The sequence below is a fragment of the Catharus ustulatus genome, chromosome 22 (assembly GCF_009819885.2).
Source record: "Catharus ustulatus isolate bCatUst1 chromosome 22, bCatUst1.pri.v2, whole genome shotgun sequence".
Lineage (NCBI taxonomy): Eukaryota > Metazoa > Chordata > Aves > Passeriformes > Turdidae > Catharus > Catharus ustulatus.
Genome location: NC_046242.1, coordinates 4,648,561 through 4,666,080, shown reverse-complemented (window position 1 = coordinate 4,666,080; position 17,520 = coordinate 4,648,561). Strand labels below are relative to the sequence as shown.

The following is a 17,520-nucleotide window of genomic DNA, read 5'->3' as shown; positions in this document are numbered from 1 at the left end:
CAAGCCAACGTCTAGATTTCAGAAACCTGAACTGCCAGTGGAAATTCCCTGCAGCGCGTTGATTATTGCATCTCCTGCTGGCACTTGTGGCAAGGGGAAAAAAAAGTCACATGGCTTTCTGGACACACGTTTCACTAAGGAGTCTTGCATCAGAGGGCAGAAGCCAGCAGCCAGGAAAATAACTCCAATTACGGTAAATAAATCCCCAAATATGTGACAATCTGCCTTTTAAACAGGAAACAGAGGGGAATAAGCAAAGGAAGACTTTGGTCTAAACATTGCTGCCACCAGCCTCAAGAGCCCGAGAGTAAGACTCTGAAGACACGTCTGGGCCAGAATTATTTTACCTGAACTTTACTGATGTGTCTCAAGTCCGAGACAGCTTCCTTCCCTGAAGGGAAAGGCGCCGACAGTTCCCAGCAACTGTGCCAACCTCCAACACTCCCAGTGGCTCAGAGGAGAAACCCTGGAGGGTCAGCTGCCATCTCTGGACACGTGCATGTCCCTTAGGAGGCTCAGCACAGGAAGCTGTGTGGCTCCTGAGATGAGCAATGCGGGTATCACTCCCTGCACCACTTCAACCCTTCTTCCTACTCTCACATCTCAAGGTCTGGGTTGTGTGTGGATACAGAGAGTAGCAGATATCATCAAACAACAGGTTCAGTGCAAAAGCTCTTTGCCAAGGCAGTGACATCAAAGAGCCAGCTCACTCAGGAGCCTCAGTGCAAGGCAGGCAGCAAGGGGAAGGATGGACACCAGAATCACTCAGCCTTCCTCTGGGTTTCCTCTCCTAAATACCACTCAAGCATAAAGCAAATACAAGCAGCAATGTGAAAGGAGGGGAAGGATAAATTAAACATCCAGATCCTCCAAACTTAAGGCCTTGGGAAGTGTTATGTCTTAACACCACCTCACTAAAGACAGCACTGCCCAGTCTCAGAGGGAAAGTCACACAGCAACTGCCAGGTGCAGCTGGAGATCTCAGTGCACACACCTCTGTCCACAATTGCTGTACATCAACCACAGCCCAGCACCCAGAGAAAGCCAGATGTCAAACTGCTCAACTCCAGCCTGCCTGCATCAAGTGGGCTTTGCACTATAAACTGAGTCCCCCAGGCAGGTGGAGGGTCCTCAGGCTCTGCTCTCAGCACAGGGCTGCAGATGCTCAGTTCCCCTGACACAGCCTTGCAATGTGACATCTTCATCAGCTTCCTGGTTGTTTAGCCCAAAGGTGTCAGCCCACAGCTGAAGTGTGTATTTACCACACAAAGAGGGAGATTCAGAGAAAAGGACTGAGTTCTAGTCCCCAGACAGGGAAAGATCAAGTTGCTTCTGCTGCTATCTACAGCCTGAGGTTTATTAAGCTTTCTTTTGTGCCTAATTTTAAAACTCCACCAAACCGAGGTAGTTACCCACAAACACTGCTTTATTTTTGAACTCAGGGCAAAAATAACTGGACTCTCGTGCATTCGATTCCCTCCACGTTTGTCAACTCTGACATACAAGATGTGGTTAGAGTTTCTTGAGAAGACATTGAGATAAAGCTGCCACAGGTGATCAGAAGTTGCTTCCTCTGAGCCTCTTCTGATGCTGCAGTCAGCTCTTTGAGCAGAGCTGGTCCGAGTGACAGAAATGAGCCCGTGGCAATGGTCAGAGCTGAGGTTCTGCTGAGGGCAGACACCACCAGCCTCTGCATCATCTCTAGGGATATTTTAAGGGTTCAGGCTGCAAGCCTGAGCAGGTGTGGTCAGCAAAGCGAGACCTGCTGTGCTCGGCCCAGGGCTGTGAGTCGGGTGGGATGGCAGCGGAGCTGGCTGCTGTTACCACAGCACAGCCTCATCTCAGGGCTCTGACCTGCCCTCCCCAGTGCAAATGGCAAGTCCTGTACCTGCTTAAGCACTGCAGGGGATTTGCACTGACCTACAGATCTTTCCTTGTGTGCATCAAGATCTGCATCTCAAGCTGGTGTCGGTGTTCAAGGAGCAGCAGGGACACGTGCCTTAGCAAACTCCTGCAGTCAGAGCTGTGTGACAGCAGCTCCTCTCTGAGCCAGGCAGTCTCTCCAACCCCTGCAGCACGGACCTGCTCGGCCCCAAGGATGCTGGTGGCAAAAGCCACAGACAGTGCTCTGAAGCTGCTGCTGTGAAAGCTCCCTTGCTGCACGAGCCTTCAAGGTTTCCCAGCTAACACCTTGCACAGAGAACCCCACCGTGTTCCACTCAAGAAGACAGACCAGGGTCTGCAGAGCAAAGCCCAGCCTGCCCCTACCACACTGAGCCCTCCTCATAACCCACATGAGCAGTCCCTCTGCCAGGGCACAACTAGCAGGTTTTCCTCCTTGCCCATCGCCCTTGGCAGAGCAGCTGCCCTGTGCACGGGTCACCCTGCCCAAACCATCACTTCCCACTGCTTTCCCACATTCCCAACCCTCAGCTAAAGCAATGCACTTGGCCAGACCCTCCCCGTGCCTCTGTGCCCTGACTCTGCTCGGCCCTGGGGGATGCAACTTCATTCCCTCCATGTGCTGAGGATGCACATATGGCAGCCCCCTCCTCTCTCCACTTCCACCTAAGCCCGACCTCCTAACAACCTCCACACGGCACAGCGCGGCCGGCCGAGAGTGCCAGAAGGCATCCAGGTGCTGCAGCCTGATGCTTCACACCCACAGCCAGGCAAATTTGCTGGGATTTCCGGGAAGTGTCTCTAGGGTGCCCCGTGCTGCTGCACCCCCACCTTGGTGTGCGCTTGTTTGGAATGCGGGGCCATCATGGGGGGGGCTTGGGGGGAGAGGGGAAGTTATTCTGGTGGTGGCCTATGAATAACATCCAGTGATTTATAGGAAGTATAATCCAATAATACAGTAAAATAAAACAGTGTGTCTGAGATGGGTTTGATTCCAGGAATTATAAAACAAATTATTAAAGAGAGAGAGAAAGAAAAAAAGCCTCAGAGAGGCCAGATCGGAGTAAATTGGGCACAGATGGGCTGGGAGGGGGTTTCTCTCTCTCCACTCACCGAGATGCCCCTGCCGCAAGCACGGCTTCAATTAGTCTTTTCAGAAACCAGAGTTTTATTTCCCTAAATTACAGAATTAAAAAAAAATTAAAATTCTTGGAGTGTTTGCGGTCGGGATAAAGGGATCCAAACTTCTCTGTGAGTTGGTTGTGCAGATGGCTACCAAACTGTTAAACGGGCCACCCCACTAGGGTCCCGCCCCAGCCAGAGCTCAGGATGGCCCAAAACACTGGTCAGTCACCTATGTCCCATCCTGGAAAGCTCTGCCATGTAGAGTGGCCACCTCTCTCTGCCTCCCTGCCCTGGGTGGGCATTTCTTGCCCCATGGGTTTGAGGCCTGCAAGAAGCCTTCTCACACCTGCAGTGCTCCTGGCAGGAGGCAGTGGGATCAGTGGGACCCTCACTGGCTGCATGGCTCCCTGGACAAAGCAGGAACACACTGTTTGATGCTGAACAGCAGGGGATGCGCTTCATGTGGGAATTCTTTGGCTTCCTCTGTCAGAGAAAACAACAGATCCAATTCATCTCCCAGGATCTTCCCAGTGCTGCCCGGCTGCACAGGCAGCTGAGACCAGCTCCAGCGTGCCTGGTGCTGTCCCTGGGGACCAGCACAGCTCAGCTTCACTAGGCACAGGCCATGGAGCCCTGGCTGTGCTCACCTGAGCCCTGGCACCCACTGCAGGCTTCAGGTAACCACAGCAGTGACCTGCGTGGGAGGAGGATGTGAAATGCCACGTGCTGCTCACAGCTGGCTGGTCTGGAAACCAGTTTAAACACAGCACAAAAAAGTCACCCTGTCAGAAAAGCACACAGTGACCTTGTGGTTGGTTGGTTGATGAAAAAGTGGCAGTGGCTGGGAGCAGAGACACAGAGGACATGTCACAAATCCCATAGGGGCACACGTGCCAGGACAGGAGCACCCCTCAGGGGTCACAGCCAACCCATACCACAGCAAAAAAATAGGAGAAAAAAAGCAAAGAGCAGTAGATATAAACTATCCTGCATGAGTCCCAACCTCCTGTGCTGCCCATTGCCTCACTGAAGGTCAGGGACAGACTGGGCACAACCCAAAAATGGGAGAAACTGAGGCTGAGATGGGACAGGACTGTGTTTGGCATAAGCTTGAGGAACAGGGAGGACAGGTGCTTAACACAGAATTTAATTGTTAAGTTTCATTTTTCCTAATACCTGATTCTTTACTTAAAAATTCTTATTTAGAGGTTAAGAATTTCATAGAATTCCCCACACTGTGACTGTTGTGCCAGTGACACTACACCATGAATGCCAGCACCACTGGATCTCAGCACAGGGATTTGTAACACACCAGACAGGGAGCAACAAGCACATTTACAAGTTTCTCATGAGTAGCTGGGGCTCCAGAGACCTGGAAATACATAGCAGGGAAGGGAGGGAACACCCCTGGACAGCAGGGAAGAGAGTCCCAAACCCACAGATCTCCTCCTGCTACTGCAAACAGCGTCAGGCCCCTGTGATGGGAAGGACACAGCCACGCTCTGCTCCCAGATTTGCAGGAAGATTTCAGTAGGAGGAGATCTCCAGAGGCTGTTTGGTCCAACTACAAAGTTAGATCCAGCTCTGTGGAGTGGACACGGCCAAGCTCTGACTACAGCCGGCTCCCCAGCAACGCTTCCTGGCAATTTGGGATGCAGGCAGGGTGGGACTGCTCCCTGCCTCCCAGCCTCCCACAGGCCCACAGGGGCGGCTCAGCCCCCTGGCTCCCGCTGCTGCCCCTGCTGCAGCAGCACAGGGAGGTGACTCATGTGCTGGGAAATGGGAACCCGCACCTTCCCGACAGCGTTCCTGCCGCGCTCCCGCCGGGCTCTGCCCACAGCAGCCCACACGCCGGGGAGTGAGCCAGCACCCTTGCTCCATGCAGGGCACTTGGTAATCATTCCAACATTCCTGCCTTCCTTCTAAACTCCAGACCCTTTGCTGTTCTGCTTTTGATTTCCATCTGCACCCAGCTCTTCCCAGTATGGCAGCGTCGGCAGCGAGCCCAACCTGCGCTGTGCCAGCACTCGGCGTACGAGCGCTCCGAGACCACCGAGGCATTTGTGCTGACAGCAGGCTTTGCTTTGCCAACAACACTCCCAGCGATATTTCAGGGTCACCAGAGCAAAGAGCCCTCAGGGAAATCCCTGAAGGGCCCTTGGCATCAGATGGCAGCCGTGGTGCCATCCGACCTGCAGGCATTCCACGAGCACTGCCACCTGCTCCGCATGCCCCGGCAGGAACAGGTTTGCTTTCTCCAGAGATCCAAAAGCTGGGAGCAGCTGGCAGCTACCCACACAGGAGGCAGAAAACTCTGAGAATACTTATTTTTCATGAGATAAAAAGCACTCCCTCTGTCACTCACACATATCCACAACTCGGCTATGGATGGACGAGCACAGCCCAGTGGTTTGAGAGCTGGGATTGCTTCCAGCTCTGCCACAGGGGCTTGCCATCCATCCCAGTCAAATCTCATCCTCTCCTCCCACCCGCTCCTGTCTGTGGCACAGACACCACTATTAATTCACCTACCAGGGGTATTATTAATATTATGAATACAATAATTACTGTCACGCAGAGGCATTTGCTTATAATCACAAAGTACTTTGCAGCTCAAAGATAAACACGCCATTGTTGGCTGGCATCTGGCAGGCAGGAGGGCATGGCTGCCTCACCAGGGGGATTGACAGCTCCCTCCAGGACAGCAGAGTGCCTGCAAGGCAGGCACAGAACACAGGAGCCACTTCCCAGCCCTCTGGTCGGTGCTGGTTTGCTCCATCAGCTGATCTCGGCCACTGACCACCAGCCTGACCAGTGGCCAACTGGCTCACGAGGGAGGGATCTTCCAGAAGCAGCTCTCTGGGGCTCAGCCTGATTGCCCACATGCTGATCTTAGCTGAAATCCATCAGCTGGAGGCCTTCATCTTTGGGATCCCAAGGCATCAGGATGTGAAACGCTGCTTTCTCCCACCCAGGGAGAGCAGCCCCATCCCTGCTCCCAAACCCACAGCTCAGGCAGAGCTGGGTACCTGCTGCTGGGTGCATGTTGGAGGGGACACTGGGCAAAATGCAATCCCTGGAAGCATCATTTTACAAACTCAGTGAAGAGGCTCTGGTTTGGTGGCATCTCTGTTGCCCAGCACATTAAACTTGTCCATGGTAGAGACCATCCAGGCTGCTGGGTGGATGGAGGAAGTGAGAGGAGGGGAGTAATTAACACTGGATCTGTGCTGTTCTCTGCATGAACACGAGGCACAGGCTCCAACCCAGTGTTTCAGAGAGTGGCATCACATCCCCCACCCAGCTGCAGGGACACAGGCAGCCACAGCCACAGCTGGGGTCTCGGACTGTCCCAGCCCTTCTGCTGCCAGCACAGGCACTGAGCAAGGCCCAGCTTAAATGCTGGGAAGGCAGAGCCATAAAGCAGCATCTTCCTTGTGTGCTGATGACTCAGGCTCCAGGGGGATGTGATGCCTCCTCATTCCTCAGACAGCTCCAAGGGCCCAGCCAAGGTCCCTCTGTGTTGACACCCACAGGCATTCAAGCACCACTCCCACCTCCCCATCTGGTATGTCCCCCACCCTTCTCCACACGGGGAGTGGCTGATCCCCATCCAGTTTCCCCACCAGCAGCACGTGGTACCTTTGGGCTGGGAGTTGTACACTGCAAACATGTTGATGGCCACGAGCTGGAGCATGCGGGTGCTTCCGATGGGAGGGGGGCTGTGTTGCAGCAGCACCTGGAACTCCCTCAGGACCTCCTCAGCCACCGCAGGGAACGTCTCCATCCTGCAGACAGAGGGAGAGGCTGTAGAGAGCAGGTTGTGCCCTGAGATGTGGGGTGGGAGGTGGGCATGGCTCCTGTCACATCTCCTGGAGAAGGGGGAATCCCTGGGGTGCTGTCTCCCAGCCAGGAGCTGAGGGGAATGAAGGTGCAGGCTGCTTCCTTAGACAGGGCAGTGAGGGATTGCTCTGTGACCGACAGGCAGCATTCTTTTGGCAGGAAAACACGGCCTTTATGAGTCATTTCTGACCAACCATTTTTTTCTACTGACTTCTACCAATCTGGGAGAGGTGCCAAGGGGCCAGCAGCTCACTTGGACCAGGAGCAGCCCATGGGACTCCCAAGGCTGCAGCAAAATGCACACACTGGTGCCACATTGCGGATGTGGCAATTCCAGTGCATTGAATGCTGGCCAGAGCGTGCTTCCTCCAGAACTCCTCGCTGCAACATCGGATCCCATGGCACCGAGCCCTGTCTCCCCCAGGCTACACACTCCTCAGAACTGTGATTGAGCCCCTAAACTTCATCACTTCGAGCCCCACAGGACAGGGACTCTCTGACTCGTGGAGCTGCTGACAGTGTCAAAGCTGGAGCGGGTCCCCGCAGCCGCAGCGCCGCTGTCGCGCGTCAGGACACAGCAGCCCGCGGCTGCGGGGCCACGCCTGGAGATGGGGTGAGCTTTCAACACCACTCACAAGCGCCCACGGAAATCTGACACCTTTATCCTGCTCTTCATCGCTGAGGGAATTAGTTGAGGTCACTTATCAAAGCTGTTGGATCCTCAGCAACCTCCCAGCTGGGGTGAAAAATTGAAATTATTGCAAAGTGAACAGTCAAACCCCAAAAATGACTGAGGTTGCCCACAACAGTCTTCACCTGGTATCCTATGAAGACAATTTCATAACCAAGAAGCTGCCCAAAACCTTGGGAACTACTGAGGGGGGAGGTCCTCCTGTCTCACTGTCTCTTCTGCAGAGTTTGCTGTATTGATTCTTGCTCCTACGCTAGAAAAAGCCACAGCCTGACCCAGCATGCTGAATATCTCCCAGAAAGTGCCCACACCAGTTATCAGTGACATTATCAAGTCCTCACATGGGTATGAAGGAGGCAAAACCCACCGAGGGTGAAGCATCTGGAGCTGGGGCAGGCAACCTCGGGGGCCTCCATAGCAATTTCCTCTATCTTCCCCCTAGAGATTCAGATCTTGCGATATTACCACAGGCTAGATTAATGAGCCACTTCTGGTAACCCACATGGGCAATTCTGCTGGGCTTCCCCAACAGATTTCAGGACAGTGACAGCTTTATTTTTAAAGACAGAAATGATTTTCTTCTTAGCCGTATTTCATGAGTGCTTTTCACCACCCAGGTCTGCCTACCAGCAGGGTACCCCTCTCCCCGGGCACTGTTTGCTGGAGCAGTTCAAATTCTCTGTTACCTTCCCAAAAACACGGGCTGGAACAATTACTCTCCTTGTACTTTGTAGCTGTGCAGCATGGAGCAGCTCTGTTGGTGCAAATGCACTGCTTTCCCTGCAAAAGGCAACTTCCCTGGATCTGGGGCACAGCCAGAGAATTAGAGCAAACTGATTGCTTCTAAAGACTTCCTAATTTTGAGAAATCTCAGACCACATCCAGTGTATGTAGCAACATCCTCCTAGGGCAGACAGCACTCTGGGAGCGGAGGAGCTCTTTGCAGGATGGGTTGTTACTCAGGAGATGAAAATTATTGCCATGGAATAACAACAAGAAGGAGTGAGGGCTTCCTCAGCTCCACCACCTGTGCTTTGATACCACAGCACATCTGGAACAGCGTGCAGTAACCCCACTGAGCTCAGAACCAGCAGGTCAGGAGCTGAGCGGAAGCTTTTAATAAATTGCTTACCTGTGGTTTTAGGAGCAAGAGTCCAATTAGGACAACATCATCTTTTCCATATTTTTTCCAGACAAATCACTAAAGATCCTGCCCAAAAAGGACTTGGCTATTCCTCACCTTTTACCTATTTTAAGCACGGAAGCTGTTTAGCAGGGCTGGACGATTTTCTCTTCCTGTGTCATGGTATTACTTTCTAGTTCCCTTCTAAGTACTTCAGGGCATATTGTACCATTAAACATACTTGGGTTTTCTAAATGACTGTCCTGGGAAGCAACTGCCTGAAACGCTGCATCTTAATTTCACAAAAGTCTCAGGAGCCAAATGTGCAACTGATCTCTGCTACATCCCCATTAATCCCCTGCTGGCGTCCGTTCAACCGGAGCTCAACCGCGAGCGCGGCCCCACAGCACCGGGGACCAGCAGCTCCCCGGATGCTCTGCCCCCCAGCACTGACCCTGCACTTCCCAAACCTTCCCTGGGCTCTGGCAGTTCCTCCTCTTTTCCTGCAGGCAGGAGGACACCCAGCTCTGCCTCAGCCTGGGGTTCATGAGTGGATAATCAGTGCCTTGTGACTCAGGGAGATCAGCAGCGACCCTCAGACATTTGGATCTCCTAATCACCCAGCCCCTGCTTCCCTGTCTTTTGGGAAGGGTCCAAAGTGCCCCTCCTGAGTGGTCACCCCTGTAAGCACTGGACACAGCAAGTGCTGAGGTGCTGCTGTGTGGCAGGATCTGAGCTGCTCCCAGCAGGGACAAGCTGTCAGTGTGCACCCACAGAGCCTGGAAAAGGCCCTGTGACTTGGAGCCAGCAGTTCCACAGGAGAATGAAGGAGCCAAGAGAGCTCAGGAGACTCTGGTTGCTTCCAAGGCACTGGCAGGCTCAGGCAGAGACCACCACTGCCAGAGACCCACATGGGGTCTCTCCTCACCAGCTGCTCCCACACAGCGAGGCCAGCCCAGACCTGGAGCAGAGGCAGCTCCGTGGGAAGCCCATCAGCTGCAAGGCTGAGCTCTGCCCTCAGGGTCATAAGGGTGTCCCCTGGGCTGGAGTCTCAGCCCAGAGCAGGATCAGGTTTGCTTTGCTTCAAGGGGAGCTGTTCAATTATCTGAAACCCATTTCTGACAGCCTCTGCCAAGGGCACTTTGTACAAACCAGTCCCACAGCCAGGGCAGCTCTCAGCTATGGGGCTTTCACCGAAATGGCAGCAAGGACATGAAGGGCAAGGCTTGTTTTGCCTTGCTCTGGAGGGTAGCTTTCAGCCATCACATGGACCTGCCTCAATGGCTTTGTGATCCTCACAGGCAACAGCCACTGAGAGCCCCAGGAGCCACCTTTGCACTGGAGGAGGGCAATGGAACAGAGGGGGTTAAACCCAGAAGTTCAAGGTGATGGGAGAAAGAGAAAACAGCCTCCAGACCCTCCTCTGTGTGTGAACCATCTGAGCTCAGCTCCTGCCAGGGGGTCCTGGTGCATGGGCAGGAATGGGCTTTGAGGTTGGGGAAAGGAAAAGCCCAAGCTCCAACCAGTGTGGATTGGAGGGCGGGTAAGGAGAATAGGAACCAGGAGGCCAGGCCTGCAAGAATTCACACCCTGTGCCCTCAGCTCCAAACACAGCTTAGTTGCTAACAATATTAAATTCCAAAAAGACTTGTAATGTAGGAAAATAAAATAAACATCCTGCACACTTACCCAATCCTGGTAAACAGCTTCCCATGGGCATGGAGAAAACTGAGGATGAACCTTTTGTTCAGCTGCATGGGAAAAAAAAAAAAAAAGAAAAAAAAAGAGAGGAGAAAACAATTAAACTCTCTCCTATTTCCTGTGAATTAAGAATGTCCCCAGTGACAGAAGAACCTGGCCTGGATGCTGGGGGTGGCACTGGAGATGGGAACCAAATGGACATGCCCAAACTCTTACAAACATCATGCACAGAGGCAGAGGCAAGTGCCAAACAGCTGGAGCTGGAAGCGGAGCTGGGAGAGGCGGTGGAGACACAGCACCCTCTGCCGGGTCCTGGGATCCTGCACAGAGCTGCTGCATCCCTGGAGCCCCAAACCCCGCACCCTGGGCACCCCAAACCCAACACCTGCACCCCCAAACCCGATACCTGCACCTCAGGAACCCAAATCTGATATTTGCACCCCAGACACCTCTAGGCAAAGCCCTCCTCCCCACTCTCACCAACTCAAAACTTAGCACAGCCCTAGGGGCTCTGGAAAAGGAATCTCCAAAGGCAGCATTCCCATCGATGGAAAAACACAACCCCACAACCAGCAGCAGTAGCCTGTTCCGTGCTCCCCACTGTGTCAGAGGCAGAGCAGCAGCTGGACAAGGCAGAGAGGGAGCAGGATGTCCTCCCCAGCACTTTTCTGCACAGCAGCGAGCACGCAGAGCTCAGCAGTAGCACTCACACTTGTTTGTGCCCTGCCAGGAGTAGCTTCCAGAAGCAAGGGAGGATTGGGGTGATGCTGCACCCCCTCATTTATCTGGTGTTAGAGACGGTGTTCAGATGTGCCAGCAGAGCCTCTGACCCTGTTTTTTGAACAGCTACTGAACTGCTCAGGGGAGCTGTGGATGCCCTGTTCCTGGAAGTGTTCAAGGCCAGGCTGGATGGGGCTCTGAGCAATCTGCTTAGTGCAAGCTGTCCCTGCCCATGGCACCAGGGTTGGAACTAAATGGTCTTTAGGGTCCCTTCCTACCCAAACCATTCCATGATTCTGTGGACATGGAGCTAAAGGAAGACAGGGGAGCTGGGTGTAGCACATGGTGTGAAGGCAGCTTCCTGCCCTGCTTTGGTCCCCTGACTCCAAAACCTGACTTGAATAATTACTGACTCCTGCTCCAGGCCACCTGAGCTCGCTCAGCACAGCTCTGGGCTTTCCCAGTCCTTATCTCCAGGGCTCTGAGGACAGCTCAGCACTCCCTCAGCCTGGCCCTGGGGGTGGCTGTGTCAGAGCAGGAGTGGACTGGCCTCGCTGTTACCTTCCCCAGAGCAGGAGGTTTTCCTCTCTCGCCTGTGCCTGCACAGCCTCAGCGCGCTGAGAAAAGCCAGGCCCCGAGTGCTGCGAGGGAGACGCTGACCAGGAGCGACCCAGAGCACCACCACGCTGCTCCAACCCACCCAGGGCTTTTACAGCTTCAACTCCCCCGCTTCCACTCACAGGGGGAGGATAAGATTACCTGGCAGGGCTGGGGCAATGCCCAGCCAAGAGCTGGGCACACGCCAGAGGACGCAGGGCAGGCACTGACCAGTGCATCCCGAGCTCTCTGCCAGGCCTGGCTGCAGGGGACAGTTGTCACTGGCATCCCAGCCCTGGTGCCACCTCCCAGCCCCATTTGCTGAGCCCCTGGGCTCAAGCCATGACTGATGCCAGCTGCTCTGCAGCTCCAGTGAGGTGTAATTAACCCGGCTGCGCTCCCGGAGGATCCATGCAGGAGAATGATGCCCTGCTGCAGAGTCGCTCCTGGGCCATGTGCGAGTTTCAACATAAAACCTGTCTCATAAAACAAGCCAGACCAATTAAACTGGCCCCCGCAGCAAGGGGTTCTTGCTTACTCACTATTTTACTGCTGCCCTAAAGAGCCCTTTCCACTAGAACTCAACTTGATTTGCCACCATTTTATTAACTCTGCAGATGGAATCCAGAAGAGACTGGGGAATACTGGGACAGCACAGCAAAGCCCTTACTCATTCTGCCAGTGAAGTTTGAATATAGCTGATTCTTCACCTTAGGACACTGATAACTGAGAGCTTGAAGCCTTTAACAGGTCCTTTTTTATCAGCAGCAGCCTGTGCAGGCAAAAATCTGGTTTGTGACAAGTTCTGGCTGAAATCACAGACCCTGACACAGACACAGCCTAAGGAATCTAAGGAATCACAGCCCCCAGCTTGGTGCAAGAGCCTTGCTGGGGTGGTGGGCAGTGCTCTGCCCCACAGCAAGACCCTGTGCAAGAGCTGGAGGAGGGGGTCCATGCTCTGCATCCTTTGAGGGGAAATATGGAAAAGGGAAGGAGCTCATAGCCTGACCCATCTCTACTGGACAGCAACACTCATGGGCAGGCTGCAGGTGGGGAAAAGGAGAAATCACGGCAGAAATTTCCCTCCAAGGCCACATTCAACCCACGGCCCCAGGAGTGTGCTGCAATCCCCACACTTTACTAGCAGCAGGGGAAAACCAAAATTCCCCACCTTGAATGGAAAGTGACACCCAGCAGGGACATGCCCAGAATGTCCCCACAGACACACAGCTCCAGGAGGGCTCGTCAGGACATTGGCTTCACCCCTATTTTCTCAGAGCAAGTTTCACACTCAGCCTTTTCACTCACAATCCCAAGGACTAACCAGTCACACACTCCAACAACCAGCACAGAACTGGGACAGAGATAAGTGCTTATTTATAATTGTTTTTAAGGAAATGTAATACCTGCCTCTAGGAATGAAGCATGTTTCATGCCTCTTGCCAACTTAAATCACAACCCCAGCAAGCCCAGGCAGAGCCCTGTGTGCCCCAGCACTGTGGCATCTCAAGCAGGCACCTCACACTTCTTTCACCACTTTTTCTCCCACAGCCTCGAGGTTTTGACGAGCTCATCACTCAACTTTAGACCTTTCATCTTCGGGTTCACGCCAAGGCCACGGGGCTGCTTTGACTGGGCTCTTCTCTGGATGACTGTTTCCCTACTGACTCACCTGTCCCTCAGCCCCTGGGAGCCCTCCCAGCTCCTCCCATCAAACTCAGCTTCTCAAGGGGAGAGGGAAACAGCGACCTGGCCTGGCACACAGGAGGAAGTTCTGTCACCTGCTGCTCTGCACTCACATGGTGGAGAGGAAAACTTCTCAAAAGCATTGCCAGCATGCTCACCACCCTGACAGTGCTACCATGAGACCTACAACACCTTACTGCCTTCTTCTCACTGACTGTGCAGCCCCAAAGCAGCCCCCTCCAAAGACTTCCCAAAAATGGTCCTCATGCTGATATCAGGATGCCAGCCCAGAACTCCCAGCACAGACATTGCTGCCCTTTGTGGGCAATGCTGCTCCTTGGGATAAGAAACCAAATCTGGACCTTCCCAGTTGCTCACTTGGGAAAAGCCCATCAAGAAAAGCTCATACAACAACAAAACTATGTCAAAAACTGGATTTTGGCCCTTCCAGCTGAAAAGCGGGCATCACCGATATGGAAGTTATGAGCATATAGTGGAGGCATTAGTTATAAAAACAAACCAGCTGTCAAGAAGAAGAAGGGGTCCCTGCACACAGTAGTGCCTGAAGCTGAAAACAGCTGTTTCAGCTGTCATGAGTCAGCATGTGCAGACAGACTAAATCCACCTGGGAAGAGGCAACCTCACCAGAGGAAGCAGCCCAGTGCTGCTTGGGGAGCATTCACACACCTCGCCGCCAACCCAACTGGATTTGTTGCCATGGAAGGAATCAACAGTGACTAACAACTTCTCATGGAGCAGCTAAAAGAGCAGAGATAGCAACAGGGCTGCACAGCCAGCTCAAATCTCCTGGAGGCCATGGGGAGCACGGCCTGACAGCAACATGGAACTGCTCGGGCAGCTTCATGAAAGGCTCAGAGCCAGCAGAGAAGAAAGCAGCATTTAACCTCCAGGTAATGCACTGAGCACACTGAAAATGGTGTCCCCCACCCCAGCACAGCAATGCTGGAAATGCCATCAGAGAGGACAGGGAAAGGAGTGCCATGACCAGGGAGCTGCTGTGCTTGAACCCGTTTGGCTCTGGGCAAGGAGTGCACAGAGCTTTGGCACCTGAGCATCAGCCCCAGCTGTGAAGGAGGCACCAAATAAGGGAAAGATTCTGGAGAAATGACTCCTGGGGAAAAAGTGTTTCAAGTTAAAAATTGTTACTTCAGGTTTGGAAGTAAATTCCAGGATCTGGTCTTTATCAAGCGAGGCAAACTTTCTTCAACATCAGCAAAGCATCTGTGGAGCAGAAAGCGGTGTCAGAGTCAAAATAGGCTGCAAAAGACAAGTCCATTAATCAAGAGACCAGATGCAAAACTGCCTGTAACAAATGCTCTGTCTCCACTGGAGTGGAAGGGCCTGGAGCACAGCAGGACGTTCTCCTGAGTCTAAGGGTCTCCTCAGTGACAAGGGGTTGGGATACAGACCACAGAGCCACACAGCTCTGCTCCAAAACACGTACCACACTCATCCCAAATATTTTCAGGGTTTCTTGGGCAGTCAGGCTTTTCCAGGCACAGCTTCCTTGCTGAGAACTGTGTGAAATAACATCCAGGCACTCAAAACGTGCCACATTCTCACTCCCAGCTCAAGGGTTAGATACACCACATTAAGATTATTCCTCTTTTTTTTTCCACAGGCAGCTCTCTCAGAGCACCCAGTCCAACACGGATACAGGGATTCCTGAAAAGCCCAGGATGCAGCAGTGGGCTCCATTGGCAGGATACCAGGAGGAATTTTTACTGCTACAGGTGTAACCTCACCAAAGTGCTGGTGGAAAGGGTTTTGTGCAAATGGCTACCTACACAAAGGAGATGAGACAAAAGGGCTGTTAAGATTGTCTGGCATTTTTGCAGTGTTTACAAGGTACCCACAGAGCTGTGGGCAAATTCCAGCTGGGCTAATTACCATAATCACTTCTTTTTATATACCACCTGCAACCACAAATGGATACAGGGCTTGCCTTGGCTGCTTCTTGCCACGTGTTTAGTGCAGGTTTCTGCTTAGCAGAGAAATGTCCTGCCCTGAAATGGATTCATTTCTGCAGCAGTAGAAGCAATTCCAGTGAAAATCCCGCTACTTAACATCAGACACCACACAAACATAAAATCCAATTTGCTATGATATGGAAGAGAGAGGGAACCCTGATGAATCACGGCCTTGAGGCTTAAAAAAAAATTAATTTACAGGTAAAGAGACACTGAGACACTCCTGCAGCTCCCTGGTCTTTTGCAGTGCAGCAGCTCCAGGACACATCTCATGGCTGTAAAAGTTACAAACCATCAACCCAGCAAGAGAAAAAGATGAATTTAAGAAGCCCCCTGGCAAAAGCAGTGAGCTTTTGAGTTCTTCCTTCATCCCAGCAGGGAGCAGATAAGAGGAAAAATGTTAAGGAAGAAAATGATCTGCTTTAGTAAAGTAAAGATCAGACCATGGTAACTTCACCAGCTCCAGAACAAGTATGTGACTTCCAAATAAATTCAACATAATTTAGTAACAAATTTACTAGCAGAACTTTCAACTCAAGGAAAGCAGGTCAAATAGAATATTTATATGTGTGTTACTTCCTTTTCAACCAAGCCTGTATCTAAATTTGGTTTCCCTGGATTAGTAATATGCAACATTCTTGAAAAAATATTATCATTAAAGGAATAAACTGATTCAGTGATGTCTAAAAGAGAGGTCTTCAGGGATCCTCACTGAACTGGATGGAAAGAGGATGGTAGAGATTCACTAGCAACGTTTTTAATCAACAAAAGGAAATTCTGCTGCCAAACTGCCCGTTTGGAGCAGCAAGTAACGATGGCTACACAACATTCACACAGGGTTTATTAAAACAGCTTCAAAATCTGGGGGTTTCCAGCATCAAATGTCATGTTATTCATCTGGCATCACATGGAAAATGAAGTCTCCAGGAGATTGTGCCCGAGGCAGCTTCTCCACAAAGCCTTTAGGGACCACAGTGCCTGAATCCCCAATGCAATGTCCAGCAAAAAGGATTAAACACATCCCCTGCATGTGCAAACAGAGCAGGGACTGGACAGCACATTCACATCTAAATACAGCACCGTGGGGGATGACACTGAAATACTGCACCCAGCTCTAGTGCCCTTATTTTTAAAAGGATGCTGAAAAATTGGTAAGGATCCAAAAAAAAAAGCCATAAAAGTGATTCAAAGGCTAGAACTGATGCCTTGCAGTGAAAAATTTCAACAGCTCAATCTGTTCAGTGTTATCAAAATAAGACTGGGAGGTGATTGGACTGCTGGGTGTAAAGTGCCTCCATGGTACTTCAGAGCTCTTTACACTTGCAGAAGAGCAAAGCATGGGCACAAACTGGGAACATTCCCTCTGTAAATAAGGTAAAAGCATCTCAAAACCAGTGCAATTATCACTGGAATGAACTCCCCAGGAAAAGGGTGGATTCTCAAGGCTGGATGTGTTTCTGGAAGTACTGCTTTAGCCAAACACGAGTTATTTGGCTTCACATAGGAGCAGCAGGGCGAAATTTAAGGACCTGTGATATACAGGAGATCAGACCAGATGATCTAATGGTCCCTGCTGACCATAAACTCTCTGAATCCATGCAAACATGCCAGAGAGTCCTCAGCTGAGATATCAAGTTCACTTTTGACACAAAACTTTTCACAAATTGGCTCTGGTGCTGCAGGTCGTTTAGGATACAAGCTCAGCTCTTCAAGGCTGCATCTGGTTAAGCACTGAAAGCCCAGGCAGAGCTTTCTGTGTCCAGCAGGTGAGGGGGAGGCCACATGTGCACTAAAGCAGCCCCAACCAAAAGCAGCTTATACTCCAACACTCTCACTGTTTGCCAGGAATAAACAGTGTTCACCTTCCTGTGACAGAAAACTGACAAAAAAAAGGTGTGATGAATTCTGGTGGTAAGAGATCGGCTGCTAAGGCAGCTCAGAGCGTTGTCAGCCTTCTTTACTTCTCCACAGCAGATTATTCGTGGGGTTAAAGCACAAAGGAGGGAGATAATGTGAGAAATTAAGGGTGAAGACTGAAGAGATGGAACCCTGAAAGGCTGATGATGGAGTTGGGCCAAGAGAGGAGACATTTGGACAACAGGCTGAGCGGAGACAGAGCCTTCCAGAAGGATGACAGCATT

General features: G+C 51.9%; 1 protein-coding gene across 4 annotated transcripts in view; it reads right to left on the bottom strand.

Annotated features, from left to right (window-relative positions):
- SMG6 (SMG6 nonsense mediated mRNA decay factor) overlaps nucleotides 1-17,520 on the bottom strand; it is a 106,973-nt gene that overhangs the window by 70,765 nt on the left and 18,688 nt on the right. For all 4 annotated transcript variants that reach the window (XM_033078032.2, XM_033078035.1, XM_033078033.1 and 1 more), the window contains exons 9-10: nucleotides 10,374-10,435; nucleotides 6,670-6,815 (exon numbers count right to left, since the gene is read on the bottom strand). In XM_033078032.2, the coding sequence (XP_032933923.1) occupies nucleotides 6,670-6,815; nucleotides 10,374-10,435 (208 nt within the window). The remainder of the gene's footprint in view (nucleotides 1-6,669; nucleotides 6,816-10,373; nucleotides 10,436-17,520) is intronic.